Here is a 27099-nt window from a genome sequence, read left to right as displayed (position 1 = left end):
ATGATCATTCGATGTGATGAAAAATTTCAATGCGAAACTCAGAAACCCACAAAAATGTCTATTGTGCCACAAGCGCTGGTTTAAATACTAAATCAGAGGTGAGCCATTGGAGCAACAGCAGAAGGAGAGGTAGGGACAGGGAGAAGGTGTCTGAGCAACAGTTAACCTGCGCCCTCTCTTCCTAGTGGCAGGCCATCTCTCTGACGGTCATCGAGAAGGTGCAGATTGCCGCCGCCATCTTGGGTTCCCTCTTCCTCATCGCTAGTATCTCTTGGCTCATCTGGTCGACCTTCAGCCCGTCAGCAAAATGGCAGCGCCAAGATCTTCTCTTCCAGATCTGCTATGGGATGTATGGCTTCATGGATGTGGTATGCATAGGTGAGTCTGGGGCTCATCTCCTTGGACAGCAGGGAGCCAGGTGGCAATGCCAGGCACAGATCCCTCAGCATCCCTAAGTGCGATGGGCCAAAACAGGCATCCCCAAGCTTGAGACCTATAAGCTCAGGAGAGGCCAGCAGCTTAGGTTTGGGGGGTATGTGGAAAGAAGAGGAGGCAGGGCAAAGAAGGACGATCTAAATCTTCCCTGAGCAAATCTGGCTTGCCTAGCTGAAGACACCAGTGAGGAGGCTCTGGCTCTAGGGAGCTCAGAGGAAGGCCAGTTGGTCAGTCTGTATGCCTCTGGTGGGTTGCAAGCCCTCTTCTCCACTGTGCACCTGATGCTCCCAATACAGAGCTGATACCTGTGCACTTATTTCCATCTCTTCATAGCCAAGTGCCTAGAACTGGTCACACCGGCATCTGCCCACCCTTTCTTCTGACTTTCTATAATCCTATATCAGTGTCCACATTTCTCCACTGGTTTTGCACCTGTGTGGGGCTCTGGTGTCCCTTTGGGAGTGGGAGGTGGAATGCTGTGTGGCTTCAAAGGCTTCAAATCCTTTCCCCTGCTTTACCCTAAACCTCTGTAGTTTCATGGATTCAGTGTTTTAGAAAAAAGCTTAGTGAGTTCCTGCTTCTTCCCCGACACCATTCACAGTCTCTAAGCCTCCTCTATACTACCAGGTTGGGTTGGGGGCTGGAAGGCTGGGTCTTTTTTTTCCCCAGCAGATGATTATGGTTGTTGCATCCAAAGGCTTGCTCCAAGCAGGTGAGTGGTGGGGACGGCCCAGTTTCTCTGAGGGAAATAAAACATGCTTAGGCACTGGCCCTTAGATACCTGGCTCCTTTCTATCTGCTGGCCTTCTCCCCAGCCCATTCTGTCCCCAAGCTGGGGACTCTTGGCTTGTCCTCTAGGTCACAGAACTGGGATCATCAGAGGTCCGCAGTTGTCTTCTCTGGGCCTTGGTATGTGTATTGTGTTAAATATACAACGCTGCTCTGTTTGATAGGAAAATATCTGTTAGCTAGAATGTGGCTGGTCTCATGTTGGTGTGAATTTCTTTGGGGTCCTTTAATATCAGGAATCAGAAAGGCCTGGAGACTCTCATACCGGTTGCAGCAGCCAGAGACCAGGGATGCTGGAACTTGTAAATATGTCTAAGCCATCTTGCTGCCTCTCTATGCTAGCAAAACCAATATATCAACCCCAAGTTCAAGAGCCTTTTAATTACAGCACCTAGGTGGTGAGAGAAACAGACAGCCTAGGTTTGGAGGACTGTGAGTGGGGAGGAACTTGACATTGATGCATTCTAATTTACCTTCCCTCCCCATCACAAACTCCCTTCCTACCCCGCTGAGCCCTGAATTGTTGACGCCAAAAGCCAGGTGTGTCTCCATATGGAAGTTTGCAGCAGCACTGGCATGGAAGGGGAAACAGCGGAGGGCCCTCCTGAAGGGGCCCCGCCAGCTGCCCTTCATTCTCCTTCAGCAAGCTTTAGATCAGTCCCTAATGCGAACTTCCGTGAGATGATGCTTTCCCATCACACGGTATATCCGTCAGTATTGGCTCCAATGACAGACAAGTCCAAAATCACAGTGTTGTAAACAAACATTTATTTCCCACTCCGGGTTTGTGGTTGTACTGGGCGTGGCTGGGCTTAGCTTCCAGCTGTGCCCTGAGTTCAGGTCTGCTCCTAGGTCTTCCTCACACTGGGGCCCAACCAAAGGAGCACGGACTACTGGCAGTCTTCTCCTAGCCAAGGGCAGAAGCACAGTGGGCTGGTGGAAACTTGCAGTGCCTCTCACAGCTCCTGCTCAGAGCTGGTGCACTGTCCCTTCTGCCCACAGCTCATTGGCCAAATCAAGTCATCAGTGAGCCCAACATCGGCAGGGTTGTGGGGTGGGGAAGTATACTGTTTCTTCCTGGGAGGCAAGAAAGGGAGCGTAAATGCCGTCTGCTACTAATAACTCCACAGTTGGAAGACTGAGTTGAACACAGGCAGACCACGTGACCAGCCAGTATGCCTCCCTTGTTTTGCAGCTGAAAGAAATAGGGCTCAGAGAAGGGGTGGAGTTTGTTTAAGTTTTGTGGCTGGGATTAGAAGCAGGGTCTCCTGACTCAGAGTCCAATGCTCTTTAGCTGCCTTGCATCAGATAACAGGTATCCCACGGCTTATGGGATGTCTAAAGATGCCACCTGCTGCGACTGTGAGTGTACCTGGGCCCATTTGCAGGGCGTCCCTTTGGCGCTGAGCCACCAGTGCTCCTTTCCTAGCCAGCCTGGTGTTCTGGCACCTCCTGCTCATGGAGCCGCCTCAGGGCTGGGTGCACTCTCCTCCTCTGCCCGTTACCTGGCTCCTTTCTGTCTGCTGGCCTTCTCCCCAGCCCATTCTGTCACTCTCACTCTTTTTCTTATACATACTCAGTCCTTCAGTTTGTGGGAGAAGCAGAGCAGGCTGAATATTGAGAGTTTTTGCATTGTTTTCCTTTCTTTCCTGCTTTTAGAAAAACATAATAGCCCAGGATGCAAAGCCACATCATAGTCTATGCCTTCTGCTCGGACAAGCCAGTGACTGCTTGGAGACAGCCGCTGGATGGGAGGGGAGTGCCTGGGACCCTAACTACTTTGGGGGCCATCCCAAAGTGGTCAGGTATCTTGAGAGCTGGATCATCTCACCTTCAAGAAGCTCAGATTGCTCTGTCGTTTTATTGATTATAATTGAAGCTAATTCAGTTTCAGAGCATGTCCCTGGGGACAAGGATTGTTATTCCCATTTTTCAGATGATGCAGCCCTGAAACCAAAGGATTTGTCTTAGGCCGATGCAGACAGCAGAGTAGGACTCCCAGTTCAGAATTTTTCTAGGAGAGCTGTCCATGGGGAAAAATGCTGCAAGATGAAAGAAACAAGGAGCGATATGCGATCCAGACAAGAGAGTGGGAGGTGACAGGCAACAGTGAGAATCCTCAAACAGATTCTTGTGGTTGCAGTCACGGGGACTTTGATGGTGGCAATGATCATCAGTAGTGAGGATGATTGTTTTTAAGGGTGAAATTCAAGTATCAGCTGCTTATCTTTCTCTGCACTTTCCTGACCAGTAGAGCCAAGACATACAGACTGTGAAGTGGCTGTAAAAGCATCTACTCTTCAGGGGCTCTCTGGAGGGATAATCAGGTGGAACCCACAGCACCTGAGGCTCAACTAGACATCCCGACTCGACTCGTGGGAACTACCAGAGACCACACGGGGCGTCAGATTCACTCAGGGGGATATAGGGCAGGACCTTGGTCCCTGGCATGGCAATGGGCTCACCTCTGTGAGGAGGGAGGGTCCTCACCATGCTCCACATCCTAGCCCAGGGCTAGTCTCTCGGCTCCCAAACAACAGCTCAGGGTCAAGGAGATAAGATACCCAACATGGTGCGGGAACCTCTTGGGCTTAGCATCCATTCAAGTCACTGTGCTCAGAGCAACCCAAAGCCACAGCCTCCCTCAGGGAAGCCCCTACTAATCAAGGGTTACCCCCAGCTCAGAAAATGTTGTGACACAGCTGACGCTCCCCCCACATCAGATTTCCAAGGGAAAAGAGCAAGAATGCCACCCCAGGGTCCAGTTTGTTCTGTGAGAAGGAGACAGTGTCCCGTCACCCCTCTCCTACTACCATCTGCCTCCAGGGGCGATCCCCAGACCTCCGCCACTCGCGTCTAGTTCGCTGAACCAGTGAGAGGCAGAAAAGTCAGAACAGGGGGCAGAGGCCTGGCTGGGCCATCAGAAGGAGGCACCATGTGGTCTCCCTGCCCCACAAAGACAGAAACATAGGCAAGAGAGCCACAGAGGGTCACCTGTCTCCTTCTAAGACATTTGGCAGGTTCAAAACCTGAACGTGTGTTTACTCCCATGGAAAAGTGAAAGCGTCCCATCCAGAAGTCCCCAGAGAGTGGACAAAGATTAGATGGAATGAGAAGGGGAAGAAGAGCCTCCTCAGCAGAGAGGGAAGGGCTGATGGGAGAGGGGTGTGCATTCTCAAGAAATGTTGACTGGAAAACAATGTTGAGTGGAAGACTCCCCCTCCATCTGCCCAAGCTCTTTGGATGGATAAATTCACCCCCTGGACAAAAACATTACCATCAAGAGAAAACTCAGCTAGCCCTGCGTGAGCTCTGAGGCTACCTGAGAGGAGAGGAACAAAGCCGTCTGCTACTGTACATCTCTGGACTTTCCCATTTTCCCAATACCAAGAACACTTCCTCTATACCCTAAGCCCGTTAAATGACCACAGATAGCACAGAACATAAGTGAACATAAAATGGGTGGTTTTAATGAATCCTAAAAAACATGTTCCTTCTCGATTGGCGCAGTGAGCTGAGGGAGGGCGTGTGAGAGTGGGAGGGATGCTGAGGAGAAATCGCGGGAGCCCGCAGCCGCTTGGCAGATACTCCCTGCGTGAAGCCACATCGGCCGCACCTGTGGCTGTGTCCATGCAGCTGGCCCCCAGGACAATCAGTGGTCGATAAGAAAACTCCAGAGTGACGACTCAGAGAAGGGCCTCCAACACTCACCGAAGGATTCGGCCTGAAATGATTATCAGGAAGGTCTGGGTTCCCTGTCTGCTGTGGCTCAGCTCTGGAGTGGAGGATGGTGGTGTTGGGCCTGGTTGTACACAGCAGAGGGTTGTGCGTTTACTGATACAGCAGTCTCTACAGACAAAGCATTTCTCTGTTTAGAGCCCTAACTTTCTAGACCAGTGCATGCCACTGTGAAAGCCAAATGTAAGTTACTGTGTACAGTGCAAACCATCACATCCCTGCAAGGACAGAGAGGAACTGATTAAGGGCATAACAACCCTAAAAGCCAAGCAGGGTGATACCCTCAATGAATCCCCAACAATAAAAAAAAAAAAAAAAAGAAAGAAAGGAAATAGAGATTAAGGATGCTATTAGGGCAAAAAATAGGCAGGTCTACAGACCTTTGAAGAGTTGGGTTCCATAAATATGGATCTCTTCCCTAGAAAGCTGTGATTTCCTACTTGTACTTTTTAGCTTAATGGTAGAATTTTCCTGTAATCAAAAGTTAAATAAGCTTACTAAAAAAAAAAAAAAAAAGCCAAGCAGGGTGAATACAAGTGAGGAAACCCTTAAAGCAGTAGTTCTCAACCTTCCTAATGGCGCGGCCCTTTAATACAGTTCCTGTGGGTCACAGCCCACAGGTTGAGAACTGCTGGCTTAAAGCATCAGTGTTCCAGGTCACACGGCTAAGCAAAGGGCGGAGCATAGGATTAGACCGAGAACACGTGGCTGCGATTCCAGGCTGCTCTCTACTGCCTGTTTCCTTTTTGAGCGCTTTGTGAGATCGCAGACGCAGAGCCTGGGAGGGGAGACTGCTGGTAACAATCAGAAATTCCATGAGTCCCAGCTGTTCCTGTCCTATGTTCTCAGGGTTAGGGTGCTTAGCCATTTTGATCAGAGCTACTCTGACACCAACTTAGAGGGAGGCCGAGAAATCAGGATAAAACTTGGCAGTGTGTCTCTCTAAGGGACAATCTGGTAAAAGGTACTGGGGGGGAGGGGCGGCTAAAATTCACTAGTTAACATGAAAATGGGGAATCTACTCATTTATTCATTCAAAAATATTTATCCATTGTGTATACATGCTGAAATAAGATAGCCACCTGCTCTCAAGGATTTTTCCATCTCATGGAGGAGGCAGACAAGGTGATCACTGATCCCCACATAGTAAGAGCTGGAGGACTGAGGTCTGGACACAGAGGTGAGGAAGCGAGGAGAGACCTTAGGCAGAGGGCCTGGGGGTGGTCATATCCATTCCTTCAGTGCCATTTATTGGCTGCCTTGTGTTTCATTCCCCAAACTCGGGAGCATTAACAAAGGGAGGAATGGGACACAGTTCCTCATCCTCGAAGAGCTCGAAGTCCACAAATCCATCACAACACAGTGGGATGCACAAGTGCAGAGCGAGGGAGAGTGGAGGGGAGAGCCGTGCACGCTCTCTCGGGAAGTGTCTTCTCAGGAAGGCTTGCTGAGGGAAGACACTGGATCTTTGAGCTAGTTGCAAAAGACAAATTAAAGTTTGTCCAGAAGGGGGAAGAACATTCTGGGCAGAAGAACTAGCATGTGTCGAGGCACAGAGATGGGAGCGAACAGGTGTGTTTAGCAAACTTTGGAGGGTTTGTACAGCTTGACACAGACCCGGAGGTGGGTGCTGGGCAGGTGTGAGAGGCTGGTAGGGCACAAGGCACACAGTGTCATGAGTCATGTGCTGAACAACTCAGGTTTGACCCTGTGGTGATGGCGAGGCACTGGTAAAATTTTAAATGGGAAAGAAGTGTGATTAGGTGTGTCTGTGTGTGTATATATATACATTTTTTTTTTTTTTAGAGACAGAGTCTCGGGCGGCACCTGTGGCTCAGTGAGTAGGGCGCCGGCCCCATATACCGAGGGTGGCGGGTTCAAACCCGGCCCCAGCCAAATTGCAACCAAAAAATAGCCAGGCGTTGTGCCGGGTGCCTGTAATCCCAGCTACTTGAGAGGCTGAGGCAAGAGAATCGCTTAAGCCCAGGAGTTGGAGGTTGCTGTGAGCTGTGTGACGCCACAGCACTCTACCGAGGGCCATAAAATAAGACTCTGTCTCTACAAAAAAAAAAAAAAAAAAGAGACAGAGTCTCACTTTGTTGCCCACCATAGAGTGCAGTGGCATCACAGGTCACAGCTCATAGCAACCTCCAGCTCCTGGGCTTAGGTGATTCTCTTGCCTCAGCCTCTCAAGTAGCTGGGACTACAGGTACCCACCACAATGCCTGGCTACTTTTGTTGTTGTTGCAGTTTGTCCGGGGGTGGGTTTGAACCTGCCACCCTCAGTATATGGGGCCGGCGCCCTACTCAGTGAGCCACAGGCGCCACCCAAGATCAGATATATATTTTAAACTGATAACTCTGGCATCTATGGAGAGAATGGGTCAGAGCTGGACAGGCTGAATGAGAGAGACCAGTTGGAAAATGTTTATAACAGTTTAAGCAGGAAGCAAAGGGATACAGGGCAGTGGGGAAGAAGTATAGGGATGCCCCTGAGAGGTACGTGGGATGTATATTTGATAGGATCACTAGATCCCTTCCAGGAGAGTGGGAGCCCCCAGCTGTGGCTTGAGCAGGGACTGGACACTGCAGCTGAGCATGGGAATGGGTTGAGCAATGGATGGGACAAAGGACAACCAAAGAGCATGTCCATGGCATGGGCTTCAAAACCAAAGGACCATCTCTAGACTAAAATCCAGGCAGAGAGGCAAGAACTAGTTCTTAAGCCAAGAGTTTGCAGTTGAAGAGAAACAAGACACACAGAACTACAAGGAGCAGAAGGCATTGCTGAGACAGGATAGAAGGAGCGAGGGGGCCTTTTATAGCACACAAGGGGCCCCCTCCCATGATGCAGAGGAGGATACTGGAGGCCCCGGGCCTGTTCTGACAATGGGCGGGGTGATGATGGGGTGGGGAGTGGTGATGAGGGAGAACTGAGAATCTGCGCTGCACCCTTGGCTTTCTGTAAGCAGCTGAATAATAAGACTGGACAGATCTGGAGGTCAACATGGGAGGTGAGTGAAGCTGCGGGTTTTGATGAGATAACATAGGAATGTTTAGAGAGTAGATGACTAAAGGCAGAGAACTGGGGGACAGTAAAGATTTAAGGGATGGGTGAAGGCAGGGAATGAGGGACCATAGAAGGGACTGAATCACAAAGGCCAGAGCGGCGGGTCTACAGGACAGTAGCGGTGCCACAGAATGGCTGGTGCTTGGGACCACATCTCTCTCATTCCTTACTAACTTTGTGACCGGGGGGATTGGCACCACTTCTCTCTGCTTTCCTTTCCTCATCTGTGAGATGGCATAGCAGTCCCACCCTCAGGCTGAATGAGGTACACATTCAAAGGAGTAGGAAGAGCTGTCAGTGACCCGGGGTAGGGAGCACGTGGCCAGGGTGGGCTCTCGATGGAGGTTCCCAGAAGCTGCGGAAACCTGAGTCCAGCCACAGCCTAGATGCAGAGAGAGCCTGACCCTGGACCTTCACAGAATCAGAAGTCTGCTCTTATTCTGGCAGCACCCTTGAGGGAAGGGTCTTGGCTCCCTCCCCCAGATCCCCTGGATGAGAAGATCTTATTACAGCTAACATCCTTCCACCTGCCTCCTCTCCCGTCATCACTAATGACGCTGTCCTCTACAGCAGAGAAGCTGACACAGCCTCCCAGCAACAAATGGAGCATTCTCTGCTCCAGTGGGTCAAGTTATTAGGATTTAACAAGAGCAAATTAATTAAGGGCTTTGGCACCAAAAAACATTTTTTTTTTTTTTTTACTCCACAGACCTAAGAGATGGGCCACAACAAAATCAACTCTATAAAAATGAGGACCTCATCCTCTTCATGTTTGTTTTTTACTTGTGAGTGGAATGGGGTTGGAGAAAGAGGAAGGAGGGGAGTGTTTCTGAGATCACTTCCAAAGCTTTAAAACAGGGAGATATGCTAATTAACAAAATGATAGAAAAATTCTGTGTGAAAGCTTCTGTGTGAGGTCTCCTGAGGCTCTTTCCAGTGTCCGGCCCCTGTCCTCTGAGATAAAAGGATTTAAATCTCATTTTATAGCAAAAGGCAAGGGGCAGGGCAGCAGGATTGTAAAAACATTTTTTTCAAACCTAATTTTATATTCACATGAACTACAAAACAGACATATGCCACAGAGATTCCTTCCTTTCTTCTCTCCTTTTGGCTAGAAGTGACTCCACTTATCAAACCTTTTAATTCCCTGACTTGGAAACTTTAAACATTTGCCAGAGGCAACCTGACGCAGTAAAACAAATTAGGACGCCAGACATCCCGGTCAGTAGCCATTGCCCTCCCACATAATCTTAGGCAAGTTACTTCCTCTCTCTGCAACTAGTTGCCTCATCTATAAAAAGAGAGGGTTGAGCCCGATAACCTCCAAGGACCTCCCAGGGCTGACATCCTAGGACTGGGAAGTTGCATCTGTTGTGAGAAGACATCAGGGCCCTGGGAGGCTGACGATGCTGACAGTAGGGGATCCCCAGTAACACACAGCTGGGCCAAGTGGCTGACGTGTGAAGCATCAGTAGCAGACATGGACAAGATGACATCCGCCCACGCTGTGCTGTCTGCACATGGCTTGTCCAGTTTCCTGGATTCCCTGACAGCTCCTTCCCTCCCACCTGGGGCTTCCTGTGCACGGCCGCCTCTCTCCACAGCTAAACTGCTGGAAGCTCAGAGATGGAGATGACTGATTGAGAAGCAGATATGCCAAATGAGCAGTGTCCCCTGCAAAGGAGACTCCTAGGGAGGCACTTCACTTACTCCAGTTGTGCTGACAAAGCTCAAGATATTTTAGGAACATCTCTTGGGAACTGTCATTGGCACAGAAGAGATTCACGAGTGACATGTCTGCCCATTGGCAGGGGTTTGTGGCTAGAAATAGCCCTAATCTGATAAATAAGCTGGGCGCTCAAGTCAGCTGATACATTTTGGGGACAACATGAAACGTGCTATCAAACCAGAAACTTGTTTTCTGGCCTTTACCCTAGCACTGAAGGTAGAGTTCGGGTAACTTCAGCAGGTTAAAAAACGAGCCCGACATGTCAATGGTTTAACCCAATGGGAATTCCTGAGCAGTGGGAGATTCTCTTCCACACGGCAATTCAGAACCCAAGCTTTTTCCATCTGTGGCTTCACTAGCCCCTCAAGCTTTTGATCTTTTGCCTCCAAATTGTAGAAAACACAAGAGGTGACCCGGTGTGGGGGTAACACCTTTCATTCTAGCACTCTGGGAGGCCAGCGCAGGAGGATCCCTTGAAGCCAGGAGTTTGAGATCAGGCTAAGCAAGAGTGAGACACTCATCTCTATAAAAAATAGAAAAATGAGCCGGGCATGATGGTGGAAGCCTGTAGTCTCAACTACTCAGGAGGCTGAGGCAGGGGGATCGCTTGAGCCTAGGAGTTTGTGATTACAGTGAGGTATGATCATGCCACTGCACTCCAGCCTGGATTACAGAGAGAGACCCTATCTCAAAAATGAAAATAAAGAAAATATGAGTGATCATGAGTGAATCATCCTCCTCCCCCACCTCCATCCATTTTTCCCTCAATACCCATTTCTTAAATGTTGACCTGACCTGTGTTCACATTCAATACTCATCACCTGGCCTCACTTGGGTGCAAAAAGCTACAAAATATAATTCCTTCTCAGTGCAAACTCCATCCTAAGGAAGAGGAATGTGGACTTTTGGGGAACGGTTAGCCTCCTCTGCCACAGAAGGCAGATCCCATTCAGAAATCTCTAGACGTGTTCTGACTGGGATTGCCCGGTTGGGGAAACTACCCCAGTTCCCAAGGGTAATCTTTTAAAAGATAAAACTCCTATTAGATAGAGAAGGTTTGGGCGCGTTTGTTTACATGGACTTCTTTGGTAACATTTTAAGAACTTACATGAAATGCAGGCTGGCCACACCTGTGAGAAGCATGAAGATGTCCCCGTGGAGAACACAAGGTGGAGGCGTCCCCAGTCTGGTGTCTCCCAGCAGCACCCCTGAGCCCAGTGATGTTTCTTTCTCCCCCAGGCTTGCCTGGTATGTTCTTTAGTCCAGGTTCCGAGCAGGGCTGGGCCCTGGAAGATGAGTGTTTGGCAGTGGTGGGGCTTCAGGGTAAGATACAGAGTCCCCCCCATCTGACAGGGGGATGTCTGTGGGGGAGGGGAGCACCCCTCAAAGTCACTACTGGAGATTCCTGGCAGTGGGAGGGAGGGTGCAGGTACTGAACTGGTCTTTAAGGCACGCACTCAGCTCTAGCTTGTTGTCCATCTAGAAACAATGACTCAGTCCGAGGCTGAGGAGATGAAAGGACAGGAGCTTTATTCGGGATGAGGCAGGCAACGAAGGAGGAAGAGCTGTGAGTGGGGCTTTTCCTGTGTCCCGCAGTCTCTCCACAACCATCACGATGACGTGACATGAAGTGTTAAATGTGTGCCAGGCGTCAGCACACAGGACGCACTTCCTCATTTACTCTCATAACAGCCCTGTGAGGAAAGGAACATTGGTCCCAATTTACAGATGAGAAAACTGAGCCCCAGAAAGAGGATGTCACTCACCTAAAGCCACAAGGCTGGCAAGTGGCAGACACTCTGAAGGCTTAATGCATTCTCACTGGATTACCAAATTGTGGGGCCCAAAGATATAATCATTTCTTCACTCACTCTACGTTTTTGTGTCTGTCACATCTGGAAGTAGATTATTTTTTCAAAATTACTTACGGCTCATTTTTGATCAAAATATAGAGCTTTCTGTGAGGCAGTGAACAGAGATAAAGACCATATTCTAGGCAACAGTACTCAAAGGCAGTCCACACACAGCAGGATCAGCTTTACCTGAGGTTTCTTAGAAATGCAAATTCTCAGCCCAGAATTCTCTGGGGCCGGGGAGGTTGCAGCTTGAAAATCTGTTTAAACAGGCTCCCTGATACACTAAAGTTGGAAAAGCCCTCTCCTAGAATTGTCTGCTACTTTCATGCCACATAGACCAGGACACTGGTAGGAGGTGGGGGTGGTGGAGAGGGGGACTTTGACACCACAGCCAGATGAGGAAGAGGAGCCCTGGACGGGAGAGAGACAGAGAGATGAAGGTGGCGATCCTTCTGGTGCTGAATTTCCCACAAAGAGAGCCCAGGTTGGGTGCATTGTAGCTAGTTGCTAGGTAACTGTTTAATTTAAAAAAAATTTTTTTTTTTTTTTGGGAGACAGAGACTCACTATGTCACCCTTGATAGAGTGCTATGGCGTCACAGCTCACAGCAACCTCAAATCCTTGGGCTTAAGCAATTCTCTTGTCTCAGCCTCCCGAGTAGCTGGGACTACAGGCTCCTGCCACAACGCCCGGCTGTTTTTTGGTTGTAGTTGTCATTGTTGTTTGGCAGGCCTGGGCTGGGTTTGAACCCACCAGCCCCCGTGTATGTGGCCAGCGTCCTAGCCACTGAGCTACAGGCGCTGAGCCTGTTTAATTAAAATTTTAAAACACAGAAAAGGACTTAATCAAAACCGCCTGGGTTTCCTATTTGACCATGCATCCCGGTTTCCCATTTTCTCCCCTGGCTGCTTCTGTCTCCCTTCATCAGGAGCCTCTTAATCTAATTCAGTCTTTCCCCCTATCTGCTCTGCCTCACCCCTCTTCCTTCTTTCTCACCTCTTCAACCTCACCCAGGTCACCTGCCCTGTTCAGGTGAGCCCCACCCATCTTCCCCCATTGTTTTGGTGTCCTGACCCCCTAGGAATGCAAGTGTAATTCCTAGAGATGGAGGCAGCAGCCAGAAGACTGAGGGGAGTGGATCTGAATTATCTAGAAAAACAGGTGTGCCTTCCTCCCCTTCAGCCACCTACCCATTAAAATGGTTTAATTACTTCCCGAACATGAGACAGTTAGCTAATTGGAAGGTGGCATTCATATAAAAAATTTAAGTCACCCTCTTCAATCAGGGTAAAACTGTCTGATCCAGAAGCTAATTAAGAATCAAGTGCAGTAGCTCTTACTGGAAAGAGTGAGTCCGGGACTCCAAAAGACCCCGCTTCTCTCCCTGGACCCCCTCCTCCCATCACCTGGCTTTGTTGCACTCCTTGGATTGCATTTGCTGCTGGAGACCCAGCCAGACCTGGCCGCTGTCCTCGAAGGGCTTACACTCTGGAGAAAGAGTACACTGATGTTCACACAAGGCTTGCGGAATGATTGGACAAATGGACAACTTCGATGTCAAGCGTAGTCAGTTGCACATTGAAAAGGTGGGCAGAAATACTAGGCACGAGCCAGGTGCAATGGCTCACACCTGTAATCCTGGCACTGGGAGGCTGAGGTGGACCATTGAACACAGGAGTTCAAGACCAGCCTGAGCAAGAGTGAGACCCCGTATCTACTAAAAATAAAAATACTAGCTGAGCCTTATGGCACACACCTGTAGTCCCAGCTACTCAGGAGGCTGAGGCAAGAGGATGGCTTGAGCCCAGACATTTGAGGTTGCTGTGAGCTATGATGCCACAGTTCTCTAGCCTGGGCAACAGAACAAGACTCTGTCTCAAAATAATAATAATAATAATGTAAAAAGAAACGATGGGCATGGGCGCATGTGGGAGAGGGTGAGAGAGTGGGACGGAGAGGACGTCTCCTTGTCCAGAATCTATCAGACCAGATCAGAACCTCCATAGGTGGTCTTCAGGAAACTTATGAGCCCACCAAAATTATAAGGGCAAGAGTATCTTGTGTTGTTGGTTTTTCAGGGAGATGGTCCTTCCCCTCATTCTATCTTCAAAGGGATATGGTGGGAAGAAAGGGCTTGGAGTCACTGAGACTCTGTCTCCCTTGTCCAGTGTATGTTTGAAGACGTATCCAGCAAAGTGTGATTTCAGAAACTAGGAATACTGAAGGAAGAAGTGGTGTAGGTGGCTGCTGTGGGCCCCTAGAATCACAGCGTGCTAGAGACGGGAGAGGCTTGGGGTGTTTCTGTCCAGACCTTGGCTCGATGTGGCAGAGGCTAGGGTGGCTATCTGCTCCTCTCCTGGACATCGTCTCCTGTGGGACAGACCCCACCAGGCCTCACATCCCCTCTCACCTTCCTCTCCACCTCTCATTCTCCTGACACCCTCGCTGTGTAGACAGTCCCCCTTTCCCTGTCTGCTCATCCCTTCCTCTGACCCCCTTTCTAGCCCCTTAACTGTGTCCATCATTATCGACCTCTTCTCTCTATGTCCCTGTGATGCCCCCAACGGGCACTGTCCCCTGAGGACACTGTTTCCCTCACACTGTCTCCAGTGCGGCTGCTCATCTCCCACACGCCGTGTCTGTGGGGTCTGGAGGTCCATTCCCTCCCCAAACCACAGCTCTTCCTTCATCCTCAGAGTCTCCCCCTTTCTGTACCAGTTTCTCCCTTCTCAGTGCTGTCACTGGCTGCTGCCTGGTCCTCACATGCCTTGATGCAGCTGGCTCCTGTGCTTCCTCTCACCTCCCTGTCTGAGCATCTGTGGAGATCAGAGGTTCTCCAACCATCCCCTTGAAGCCATGTTGGAAATGGATGGAGTTCACTTGTTTGCCTGTAAACTATATAATATAAAATTGACTTTTATATTGTCTTATTATAAATTACGTCTTTTTATATTTTTTTTACATTATTTGTTAGGGAGCTATGTTAATTTTTTTTTAAATCATGGTAGCTTACAATATTTCTGCATTGAAAAGGGGACATTAAAATATATTTGCTATACGAAGGGGACATTGGTCTGATAGCACTGAGGAGGGCTGATGCATTAATTTCTCCAGCTCCCTGACTCTTTTACTCCAAAGACCTTTTTCTCCAGTGCACCTCAACCTCTAATCACCCCGTAGTGACCAGTGACCACTGCACTTCCAAAATCTAGAGTTTAACATCACTCTCCGGCCATCACTGCCCCCAATCTTTGCAGTTTGACTCCAGGGGAGTCCCACTGTTGACCCGACCTCTCTCCACTTTTCATCCGTCCTTTACCTTTTGTGTTCCTCCTTCTTTCCCAGTCCGGGGTCCATGGTCTATTATGAGAAACACTCCACTAAGTAAACTCAACTTTATTCTCATCCTACACATGCACGTGAGCAAGCAGCTTGAAAGTCTGGAGAAAAATCACAGCACCAATGGCTAGGCTCTCTTCACAGGGATGGGAGCAAATCTCAAGTGGCCACACAACACAATGAGGCAACCCTAGCACAATGGTTCTCAACCTGTGGCTCATGACCCCTGTGTAACAATGAAAATACATCCTGTATATCAGATATTTACATTATGATTCATTACAGTAGCAAAAGTACAGTTATGAAGTAGCAACGAAAATAATTGTATGGTTGGGAGTCACCACAACATGAGGAACTGTATTAAAGGGTCGCGGCCTTAGGAGGCATTAGGAAGGTTGAGAACTACTGCCCTAGTACATCGCCCTTGTAAAGTCACTCTCCTACTTTCCAAGATAATTGTCTCCTACGATTTCCTCTCTCCACCGGTCTTCTACACGTCCTCTGCTTGTCCCTTCCACTCTAGCTGATGACTTCACGTGAGAAAAAGGTGCACTTGAATGTGAACTACCCAATTTTCCTATTGACATTTCTATTGTTCTATTGTTCCATCTCTGTCTGTGCCCCTGAACAAATGGCTGCTTCTCATTTTTCTTGGGCAGACTTCTCAATAGCATTTAACAGAATTATTGCACGCTCTTTCTTGAAACACATCCTTCTCCAGACTTCTGGGTTTCCACACTTGCTAATCTTACTTCTATCCACTGGTTGCCACTTCAGACCCTTCTGTGCTGGTTCTATCTCCACCAAAGCCTCCAGCAAACTTATAAACACCCAAAGCCCAGGGCTCTGCCACTGGCCTTCTTTTCTTTCTGGGAGATCTGTGCTTCCCCACATCTTCAAATTCCACCTCTATACTCATGTTCTTTCTCCAGCCAGACCTCTCCTTAAACTTCAGGCTCATATGTACACTTGCCCACCAGACCCTACCAGCTGGATATCTGTCGGACTTATAACTTTACCATGATCAAAATATAACTATTAATCACTGGAGACCAAAGTAGTGGCCCCCAAAGAAGTCCAAGTCCTAATACTCAAACTTGTTAATGCTACCTTACATGGAAAGAAGCTCTTGAAATGGGGACATTGTCCTAGATTATTCAGGTAGACTCTAAATCTAAGTGTTCCTTTTTTTTAATACATATTTTTTTATTGTTAAATCATAGCTGTGTACATTAGTGCAATCAAGGGGTACAATGTGCTGGTTTCATATACAATCTGAAATATTCTCATCAAACTGTTCAATGTAGCCTTCATGGCATTTTCTTAGTTATTGTATGTAGACATTTGTATTCTGCCTTTAGAAAGTTTCACCTGTACCCATTCTAAGATGCACCGTAGGTGTGGCCCCCCCCATTACCCTCACTCCACCCTAACCTCCCCCCTCCCTTCCCCTTCCTTGGCCATTTCCTCATAGTCTTGTGCTATAGTTGGGTTATAGTCTTCATGTGAAAGCTATAATTTAGCTTCATAGTAGGGCTGAGTACATTGGATATTTTTCTTCCATTCCTGAGATACTTTGCTAAGAAGAATATGTTCAAGCTCCATCCATGTAAACATGAAAGAGGTAAAGTCTCCATCTTTCTTTTTATTTATTTATTTATTTATTTATTTATTAAATCATAGCTGTGTACATTACTGTGGTCATGGGGCACCATACACTAGTTTCATAGACCATTTGACATATTTTCATCATACTGGTTAACATAGCCTTCCTGGCATTTTCTTAGTTATTGCATTAAGACGTTTACATCCCACATTTACTAAGTTTCACATATGCCCTTGTAAGATGCACCGCAGGTGTAATCCCATCCATCTTTCTTTAAGGCTGCATAATATTCCATGGTATACATGTACCACAATTTGCTAGTCCATTCGTGGGTTAATGGGCACTTGGGCTTCTTTCATGACTTAGCAATTATGAATTGGGCTTCAATAAATATTCTGGTACAGATGTCTTTGTTATATTGTGATTTTTGGTCTTCTGGGTATAAACCTAGTAAAGGAATTATAGGATCTAATGTCAGGTCTATTTTTTAGATCTCTAAGTATTCTCCAAACATCCTTCCAGAAGGACCGTATTAGTGTGCATTCCCACCAGGAGTGTAGAAGTGTGTCCTTTTCTCCACATCCACGCCAACATCTCTGGTTTTGGGATTTTGTTATGTGGGCTACTCTTACTGGGGTTAGGTGATATCTCAAAGTACTTTTGATTTGCATTTCTCTGATGATTAAAGATGATGAGCTTTTTTTCATGTGTTTGTAGATCATGCGTCTGTCTTCTTCAGAGGAGTTTCTCTTCAAGTCCCTTGCCCACCCTGAGATGGAATCACATGCTCTTTTCTTGCTAATACGTTTGAGTTCTCTATGGATTCTGGTTATTAGACCTTTATCGGAGGTATAACCTGCAAATGTTTTCTCCCATTCTGAGGGCTGTCTGCTTGCTTTACTCACTATGTTCTTGGCTGTGCAGAAGCTTTTTAGTTTGATCAGGTCCCAGTAGTGTATTTTTGATACTGCTTCAATTGCCTGGGGAGTCCTCCTCATAAAATATTCACACAGACCGATTCCTTCAAGAGTTTTCCCTGCACTTTCTTCAAGTATTTTTATAGTTTCATGTCTTAAGTTTAAATCTTTTATCCAGTGAGAGTCTATCTTAGTTAATGGTGAAAGGTGTGGGTCCAGTTTCAGTCTTCTACAGGTTGCCAGCCAGTTCACCCAGCACCATTTATTAAATAGGGAATCTTTTCCCCACTGAATGTTTTTAATTGGCTTGTCAAAGATCAAATAATGGTAAGTAGCTAGATTCATCTCTTGCTTCTCTATTCTGTTCCAGACATCTACTTCTCTGCTTTTGATCACTACCATGCTGTTTTGATCACTATCGATTTATAGTACAGTCTCAGGTCTGGTAGCATGATTCCTCCTGCTGTGTTTTTATTGCCGAGTAATGTTTTGGCTATTCGAGGTTTTTTCTGATTCCATATAAAACAAAGTATTATTTTTTCAAGATCTTTAAAATATGACAATGGAGCTTTAATAGGAATTGCATTAAACTTATATATTGCTTTGGGTAGTATAGACATTTTCACAATGTTGATTCTTCCCAGGCATGAACATGGTATGTTTTTCCATTTGTTAACATCTTCAGCTATTTCTTTTCTTAAAGTTTCATAGTTCTCTTTATAGAGATCTTTTGCGTCCTTTGTTAGGTATACTCCCAAATATTTCATCTTCTTTGGCACTACTGTGAAAGGAATATAGTCCTTGACTGTTTCTTTGGCTTGGTTATTGTTGGTATATATAAAGGCTACAGATTTATGGGTGTTGATTTTGTAGCCTGAGACATTGCTGTATTCCTTGATCACTTCTAAAAGTTTTGTAGTAGAATCCCTAGTGTAGTAGAATCCCAGATATCCGATCATGTCATCTGCGAAGAGTGAAAGTTTGATATCTTCTGACCCTGTGTGGATACCCTTGATCGCCTTTTCTTCCCTAATTGCAATGGCTAAAACTTCCATTACAATGTTAAAGCGCAATGGAGACAATGGGCAACCTTGCCTGGTTCCTGATCTAAGTGGAAATGATTTCAATTTAACTCAATTCAATACAATATTGGCTGTGGTATTGCTGTAGATTGCCTGTATTAGTTTAAGAAATGTTCCTTCTATACCAATTTTCTTAAGTGTTCTGATCATGAAGGGATGCTGGATATTGTCAAAATCTTTTTCTGCATTAATTGAAAGAATCATATGGTTCTTATTTTTTAGTTTGTTTATGTGCTGAATTACATTTTTAGATTTATGTATATTGAACCAGCCTTGAGACCCTGGGATAAATCCCACTTGGTCGTGGTGTATAATTTTTTTAATGTGTTGTTGGGTTCTATTTGTTAGGATCTTATTGAGTATTTTAGCATTAATATTCATTAGTGATATTGGCCTATAATTTTCTTTTCTTATTGGGTCTTTCCCTGGTTTGGGGATCAAGGTGATGTTTGCTTCATAGAATGTGTTGGGTAATATTCCTTCTTTTTCTATATTTTGGAAGAGGTTTTGTAATATAGGTATTAGTTCTTCTTTAAAGGTTTAGTAGGATTCTGATGTAAAGCCATCTGGCCCTGGGCTTTTCTTTTTAGGGAGATTTTGTATAGTGGATGCTATTTCAGAACTTGATATAGGCCTGTTCAACATTTCCACTTCATTCTGGCTAAGTCTTGGTAGGTGGAGTGCTTCCAGGTATTGGTCGATTTCTTTCAGATTTTCATATTTCTGAGAGTAGAGTTTCTTGTAGTATTCGTTAAGGATTTTTTGAATTTCTGAGGGGTCTGTTGTTATTTTATCATTGCCATTTCTGATTGATGAAATTAGAGAGTTTTTTCCTGATTAGGTTGGCCAAAGGTTTATCTATTTTATTGATCTTTTCAAAAAACCAACTTTTGGATTTATTGATCTGTTGTATAATTCTTTTGTTTTCAATTTCATTTAATTCTGCTCTGATTTTGGTTATTTCTTTTCTTCTGCTGGGTTTGGAGTTGGAGTATTATTCTTCCTTCTCCAGTTGCTTGAGATGTCCCATTAAATTAATAATTTCCTCTCTTTCCATTTTCTTGAGGAAGGCTTGCAGTGCTATAAATTTGCCTCTTAGGACTGCCTTTGCAGTATCCCAGAGGTTCTGGTAATTCGTGTCTTGATTGTTGTTTTGTTCCAAAAATTTGGTGATTTCCTTCTTAATCTCGTCTATAACCCATCTATCCTTCAGCATAAGGTTGTTTAGCTTCCATGTTTTTGTATGGGTATGCACGTTCCTGTTGTTATTGAGTTCAACTTTTATTCCAAGATGGTCTGAGAAGATGCAAGGAGTAATTTCTATTTTTTAAAATTTGCAGAGGTTAGATTTGTGGCCTAGGATGTGGTCAATTTTGGAGTATGTTCCATGGGCTGATGAGAAGAATGTGTATTCAGTTTCGTTGGGATGAAATGTTCTGTAGATGTCTGTTAAGTCCAGATGTGAATGGTTAAGTTTAAATCTAAAATTTCTTTGCTTAGCTTCTTTTTGGAGGATCTATCCAGCACTGCTAAAGTGGTGTTAAAATCTCTAATTACTATGGAACCAGAGGAAATCAAGTTGCTCGTGTCTATTAGAGTTTCTCTTATAAATTGAGGTGCATTCTGGTTGGGTGCATAAACATTAATAATTGAAATCTCATCATATTGAGTATTATCTTTAACAAATATGAAGTGTCCATCCTTATCCTTCCTTATTTCGGTTGGCTTAAAGCCTATTGCGTCTACAAATAGGATTGCAATGCCTGCTTTTTTCTGCTTTCCATTTGCCTAGAGTATAGATGACCATCCCTTCACCTTGAGTCTATATTTGTCTTTTAATGTAAGATGCGATTCTTGTATGCAGCAGATGTCTGGCTTGAGTTTTTATTTTTATTTTTTTTATTTTTTGGCTTGAGTTTTTGTATCCAGTCAGCCAACCTGTGCCTCTTTAGAGGACAATTTAAACCATTCACATTAATTGAGAATATTGATAAGCCTTTTGAGAGTCCAGTGGATATTTTTAATCCTTTTGCGACTGTGGAAGTTGGAATTTGATCAAAATTTTCTGGGTGGGTTTGCTTTTGTGGTGGAGGGTTATGCTGGTCTTTATGGAGAATAGGTCTGAGAATATCCTGGAGAGCTGGTTTAGTTAGGGCAAATTTCTTCAACATGTGAATGTCAGTTTAGCTGGGTACAGGATCCTGGGTTGAAAGTTATTTTGTTTTAGGAGATTAAAAGTTGATGACCATCCTCTTCTAGCTTGAAAGGTTTCAGCAGCGAGATCTGCAGTTATTGTAATATTCTTGCCCTTGTAGGTGATGGTTTTCTTTCATCTGGCTGCTTTCAGAATTTTCTCCTTCATATTAACTTTAGTGAAATTGACTATGATGTGTCTGGGGGATGTCTTATTTGGGTTGAGTCATGGTAGAGTTCTGAAACTGTCTGCTATCTGAATTTCAGAATTTCTTGGCATGTCTGGATAGTTCTCCTTCATAATCTCATGAAGAAGAGACTCCGTGCCTTGTGAAGCCACTTCGTCGCTTTTGGGGATCCCTATAAGATGAATATTGGTTTTCTTCGAATTATCCCAGAGCTCTCTGAGAGAGTGATCTGTTTTTGCCCTCCATTTCTCTTCCTCTCTGAGAGTTTGGGAGCGTTCGAAAGCTTTGTCTTCAATGTCAGAAATCCTTTCTTCTGCTTGCTCCATTCTGTTACTGAGGGATTCTACTGTGTTTCTCAGATCTTTGAGGGCTGCAACTTCTTGTCTCAATGTGTCAAAATCTTTGGTCATTTGGACTTTGAATTTGTTGAATTCTTGAGATATCTTTTGGGTTACTGCTTGGAATTCTAATTCGATCTTATTTGCTATCCAGATTCTGAATTAGATTTCTGACATCTCAGCTATTTGTTTGTGCATGGGATGTTGTGCTGTGTCTGCCCCATTGATCCTTGGGCTAGTTGATCTACTCTGATTATTCAGAATTTTTCTGTTGATTTACCCTCATGATTGTTTTTCACTGTTGCCTCTGGCTGTCCTCAGAGTTGGGGAGGTGTCTCTCCAAGATTAGTCCCCAGTAGATCACTCTATTATTGCTGGATCTTTGTAGGGAGTCACTCTGTGTAGTTCCTCTGGGGCTGCCCCATCCAGGGAGTTCTGGTTGTGGAAGCAGCTGCGGAGTGTGACACACCCAGATCCAGCAACAGGGCAGGACGTGGTGCGCATGGTTCTGGGAGTGCCTGGCGCCCAGTGACTTTGGCACAGAGAGCCCAAGGCTCCAGCAGTCTCTGGTCAGGAGAAGGGCTCTGTGCAGAGGTAGGGAGGGCTCCAGAGGGCACAGGGCTACTAGAGTCACTGGCCAGATGAGCGGGCTGGTGTGGAGGTAGGGAGGGTACAAGAGGGAGGATGCAGGGTTGTGCTGCTCCCACAGTTCCTGGTCAGGGCATGCGGAGGCCCAGCGGGCGTGGATCGTGGGTCGGGGGTCGTGGTGCAGCTCTTATGGAGGTGTAGGCAATGCCAAGCCTAGGAGTATGAGGTTGCTATGAGCTGTCACGCCATGGCACTCTACCCAGGGCAACAGCCTGAGGCTCCAGTGTGCCAAAACTGGTCTCACTCTGCCCCTGAGGGTTAAGGCTATTAGGCATCTCAGTCCCCACCTTTAGGCTACTCAGTCACTAGTTACTAGCTCCCACTCGATCCTTGCTCTGCGACCCTGAGTGCATAGCCTCCCGGGGCAGTTCTCTCACAATGGCTTCCTGCGGCCCACAGCGGAACACTATTAGCTTTGTCCATCTCAGCGGCTCAGTCTGGGGCTCTAGACAATGCCCAAAGTTCTCCACACTACTGCTCAAGCTCTCCCCAAGGCAGTTCAACTGAGTGCCAAGTCCAAAAACACTGAAATAGTTCACAGGTAAGGGCTTTCCAGTTTGTAGTCTCACTGCTGCTTGTATTTACGGTTGCTGGCAGGATTAGGTTGATTGAACACATGCAACCACTTGCCAGTTTTCCACTGTTTTTGTCCTTGTCTTGGAGTCCAGAAGTCCCTTGCTGACTCCCTGTATCCTCGAAAGGATGATTATAGGCAGATCCCACCAGCCAGAGATGCCTGGAGTCTTATCTCCCCAGATTCATCGTGCCCAGTTGCAGGGAAGCTGTTACTCGGCCGCCATCTTGCTCACCTCTAAATCTAAGTGTTCTTATAAGAAGAAAGCAGAGGGCGATTTGATGACAGAAGAGTAGCAGGAGATGTGACAACAGAAGAAAGATGTTGGCGTGATGCAAGGAAACAGCAAAAAATTAAATACAGGCAACTTCTAGATGCCTAGAAAGGCAAGGAAACTGATTCTTCCCTCAAAGCTTCCAGAAAGAACCAGCAGGTACCCTGACTGACACCTTCACACTAACCCAGAAAGATTGATTTTTCAGTTTCCGATTGCCAGAACTATAAGAAAATATCCATGTTCTTCTAAGCCACTAAATGTGTGGTCATCTGTCACAGCAGCCATGGGAAGCTAATACACACCCTCCCACCACCAACAACCACCAGCACACACACCCCAACCCCAGTGCCTTCCATACCTCAGTAAAGGCCACCCCTACCCATCCACTGCTGACACCATCAGCTTCAGAGTCGTCATGATTTTTCCCTTCACTCCCATCTCACCTGCCAGCAAGGCGTCCAGCTCTCCTTCTAACATGCACCCTGACTCCGCTGGTTTCTCACTGCCTCCACTGCTGGGTCCCTCGTCTAGGCTGCCATCATTTCCAACTTGAATTACTGCATTGCTTCCTGCTCAGTCTTCGCCCCTCCTCTCATGCCTCTTAAACTTATCATTCCCACAGGAACCACGGTGAGCTTAATCAAGGTCAATCAGATCATCTTGTCTCCCCAGTGAAATCCAGCAATGGCTCTCATATGTCCATACTGAGGATAAATCGCAAATTCCTTGCCATGGCCTGCAAGGAACAGAGGATAGATCAGCCTCTGCCTACCTCACCTCCCTCCACTTCCCCACCCATTCACTGTAGTGGTCATACTGACCTTCTGACTCTTGTTCACTCCATTCCCTCCTGGCACTTGCACTTCCCAACACCAGAGTGCTCTCTCTCCAGACCTGCACATGGATCCCACCTTCTCATTGTAAGTGTCGGCTCAAGTATCCCCTCCTCCAAAAGGCCTGTCCCACCTTAAGGACCCAACACCAGCAGCAGTCACTATTTAACACTAGCTTATCTTCCTCATAGAAGTTTGACAGTGTCTGAAATGGCCTCCTTGGTTTGTTTGCATGTCTACCGTGTCTCTTCCCTGGTATGTAAGTGCTCCAAGGGTGGACTTCATCCCTCTCACTGCAGTATCCCTGGTCCTTGGCACATAGTAGGCAAGCAATGAATATTCATTTGCCTGGCTGTCTGGTGGGGTCTGTTTCCAACTCCATCACTGCCTCTGGCTGTCTTGACTACATCTAAGTTCTCTCTCCCGGGAGTGTTTGTATTTCAGTGGCACTGGGCTGGTTTTGCAAGGAGTTAACCAGTGGCATTTCAGACAACATTCAGCAGGTATGGGATGACCACGGGGTTTCTTTTATGGCGCTTTTAAAAGCACATGATTCATTCAATATCTGCTATGTAGTGGGTGCCATGCACATGCAGTAAAGGGAGCCAAAGCCTCGAGGCCTCAGTGAGGCATTAAAAGATGCCTTGTGTTGTGGCTCAATGGATGACTCTGCATGTTGTTGAGCCATGAAAGGAGCGGGTGGAGTAGAAGAAGCAGGCAAAGGCATGGCGTGGAGGCTTTCAACTGTTACATGACTGTGGGATGGCGGCCCCTCCACCTTCTGCCCTCGGGAGACTGGCTGAGCCTGGGAAGCTAGGATGGCTCGGAGTGGGGCCGGGGCCTATGTCCATGTGTCAGTGTAGGGCCCGTGGTTCTCCCTGGTGGCAAGCTGCTTCTTCTCACGCATCCTTTGTTTTCTCCTTTCCCTGCTGCCTCAGGTCTCATTATCCACGAGGGACCCTCCGTGTATCGCATCTTCAAACGGTGGCAGGCCGTCAATCAGCAGTGGAAAGTTCTGAACTATGACAAGACGAAAGACCTGGAGGACCAGAAGTCAGGGGGCAGGACCAACCCCCGGACCTCCTCATCCACGCAGGCCAATATCCCCCCCTCGGAGGAGGAGGCAACGGTGGGCAGCCCTGCCCCTGAGCAGGGCCCCACCCGGGAACCCAGCCACCCCTCAGACCCTCCGTCCCATCACCACTGTGCTTACACCATCCTGCACATCCTGAGTCACTTGAGACCTCATGAACAGCGGAGCCCCCCGGGCGGCAGCCGAGAACTTGTCATGAGAGTCACCACTGTGTGAAAAGACAGACCTGGGAGGAAGGCTATGTCCATGCCCCCAAAGGCCTGGGACAGGTGGGGGGGGGCAATGGTGCTGAGGGGCCAATGCTGGGAGCAGGCAGAGGGTGGAGGGTCTGGAGGGAGCTCTGGGGAGCCAGAATGAGGCTGGCACTGGAGTGGTTTTGTGATTTCCTATCAGTCAATGCCATTCTCCAGAGAACAGCGATGAAAACCAACATAAACTCGATGAGGAAGTGCAATGCGGGCTGACCCTGGCCGTGTGCCCACAGGCAAGGGAGAGAAGCAGAGGCTGCAGGAGGCCAAACTGACCTGGGGGTGTCAGAGGCAAAGGTTGGAGGCAGTGGGGGCACACAGGAACAGTGTTTGTGGCCTGTTCTGACCTTGAGTTGGTTTCTGTTTCTTCCTGGGTCTTGTTAGCAGGCATTTGGGTAGGGGAGGGATGGGTGAGGGCAGGCAGGGACATGTAGACTTTGGGGCCTCTGGGCTCACCTGGGCTGGCGGGATTGCTGACTCTCATGGCTGGCAGCTACAGGGGCCTGGGGGGATGGTGCCGGGAGGGATGGTGCAGGGGGGAGGTGTTAGATGGAGCTGCCAGAGGGACAAGTATGTCTCCTCTTTGAGAGCCTTCCAATTTCCGGTGGGCTTGAAGAGGGCTTAAGCTTGGAGGTAGGTGTTGTTCTGTGCCCTTGTTACTTTATGTTATGGTGATTTGGCTCAAAGATGTTTACAGGACACACATGCACACACACACACACACACATACACACATACACACATGCACACTTGCCTAGAGAAAAGTACAGATTTCCAGTGGGATCTCAAGCACAGTTTTGCCGCTGTGGCTTCAGCCTTGGAAGCTGTCGATCTAGGAGCGAGATTCTCAACCCAACTCCACTCATGGCCAGGACATGCTCAGTGCCATGTCCCCTCCTCCTGCCTTGGCACATGCACAGACTCAGGCCCCCCACGGCAGGGCACTCCCCACCCAGGGTCTCCCAGGGGAGCAGATGCAGTGGTTGGGAGGAAGTTGGCCAGTGTGCCCCAAGGCGCGGAGCGGAGACCACTTTAAGTATTCCTTGATGTTGGGGCCCTCCCCAAAGAGGCAATTTGGCAAATGTTCTGCACTTTGTGTGCCCTGGTCCTTCCCAGGCAGCAGAGCGGGTCCAGGGGCTTGGCAGGGAGCACCTTCCTGGGACCCTGCCAGGGAGGACCCAGGGTCACCTGCAGAGCCTCTCCTTGTCACTGCACAATGGCCGCATCATCCGTGGGTATTGAAAGGACACTGTCAAGTACTTTTTTAAACTAGTTTTTAGGGTTTTTTTAAACTCTCTGTTGTTTGTAATATTCTCTTAAAAGCTTGAAAATAAAATTTCTTTCCCTACCACTAGTGTCCCTTTCCATATGTGAGTTTTCCTTTCCTCTTCCCCACCCTTCCTGTGATGTAAGCTGCTACCTTTCTCCTCGTGTCTCCTCCACTGCAAGAAATCAAGTGTGTTTTCATTTCTCCTCAAAGGGTACAGTTGAGGCAGAACAGGCAAGGGTGTTCCCTTCAGCCTGTGTGTGTGCACGCGTGTGTGCATGCGCACGTGTGTGTGTGCACGTGCGCACGTGTATGGACCTGTAGTGAAGTGCTGGGACTCCCACCCTCTTTTTGGCTTCCTAGGAGAAGTCCTTCCGGTCAAAAAGAGGAACAACTTCCAGAGTCTCACCAGTGTTCTGCCAAGGAGAGAAGCAGAGACCACTAGTGCTGGGAGGAGGTTTGGGGGGCGCCATCCTATCGGGACATTTCACAGAAGCTGGGAGAGCTGCAGAAGAGGGGTGCTAGAACCTTACTTCCTGACAGTTTTCTTTTGAAAACTCAGGTCTGTGAGAGGCTTGGACATACCTCGAGGCAGCAGACAAGGTCCTTTCTCTCTTCCCCCAGCCCAGACCTGCCACCTCCTTGGGGCTGGCAAGGGGTTAGGCAGTGTCATCAGTGGGAAGCACCCAGGATTGGGAAGATTCCTCCCTGATAAAGCTCACAGTCCTTAGGGTTAGAAGAACGTAATAATTGTGAGAGACCCAAGGGCACGTACAAGAAGAACACAAGCAAAACCCAGCACTGTTGTGCAAATGAGCCAGGCAGGGTAGGGGTGTCCACTTCAGTGTGGTCTGGGAACAGGCCATTCTGTTCAGGTGC

At 47.4% G+C, this 27099-nt stretch overlaps 1 protein-coding gene across 1 annotated transcript in view; it reads left to right on the top strand.

The window, feature by feature from the left end:
* MARCHF4 (membrane associated ring-CH-type finger 4) overlaps positions 1-26291 on the top strand; it is a 123487-nt gene extending 97196 nt beyond the window's left edge. Inside the window, exons 3-4 of the mRNA XM_053597525.1 lie at positions 186-378; positions 24551-26291. Of these exons, the coding sequence (XP_053453500.1) occupies positions 186-378; positions 24551-24921 (564 nt within the window). The 3' untranslated portion in view covers positions 24922-26291. The remainder of the gene's footprint in view (positions 1-185; positions 379-24550) is intronic.
* Positions 26292-27099: the final 808 nt, after the last annotated feature.

Source organism: Nycticebus coucang, chromosome 7, assembly GCF_027406575.1.
Source record: "Nycticebus coucang isolate mNycCou1 chromosome 7, mNycCou1.pri, whole genome shotgun sequence".
NCBI lineage: Eukaryota > Metazoa > Chordata > Mammalia > Primates > Lorisidae > Nycticebus > Nycticebus coucang.
Note: the sequence above shows the minus strand (reverse complement) of the source record. Positions and strands in the feature narration are given on the sequence as shown.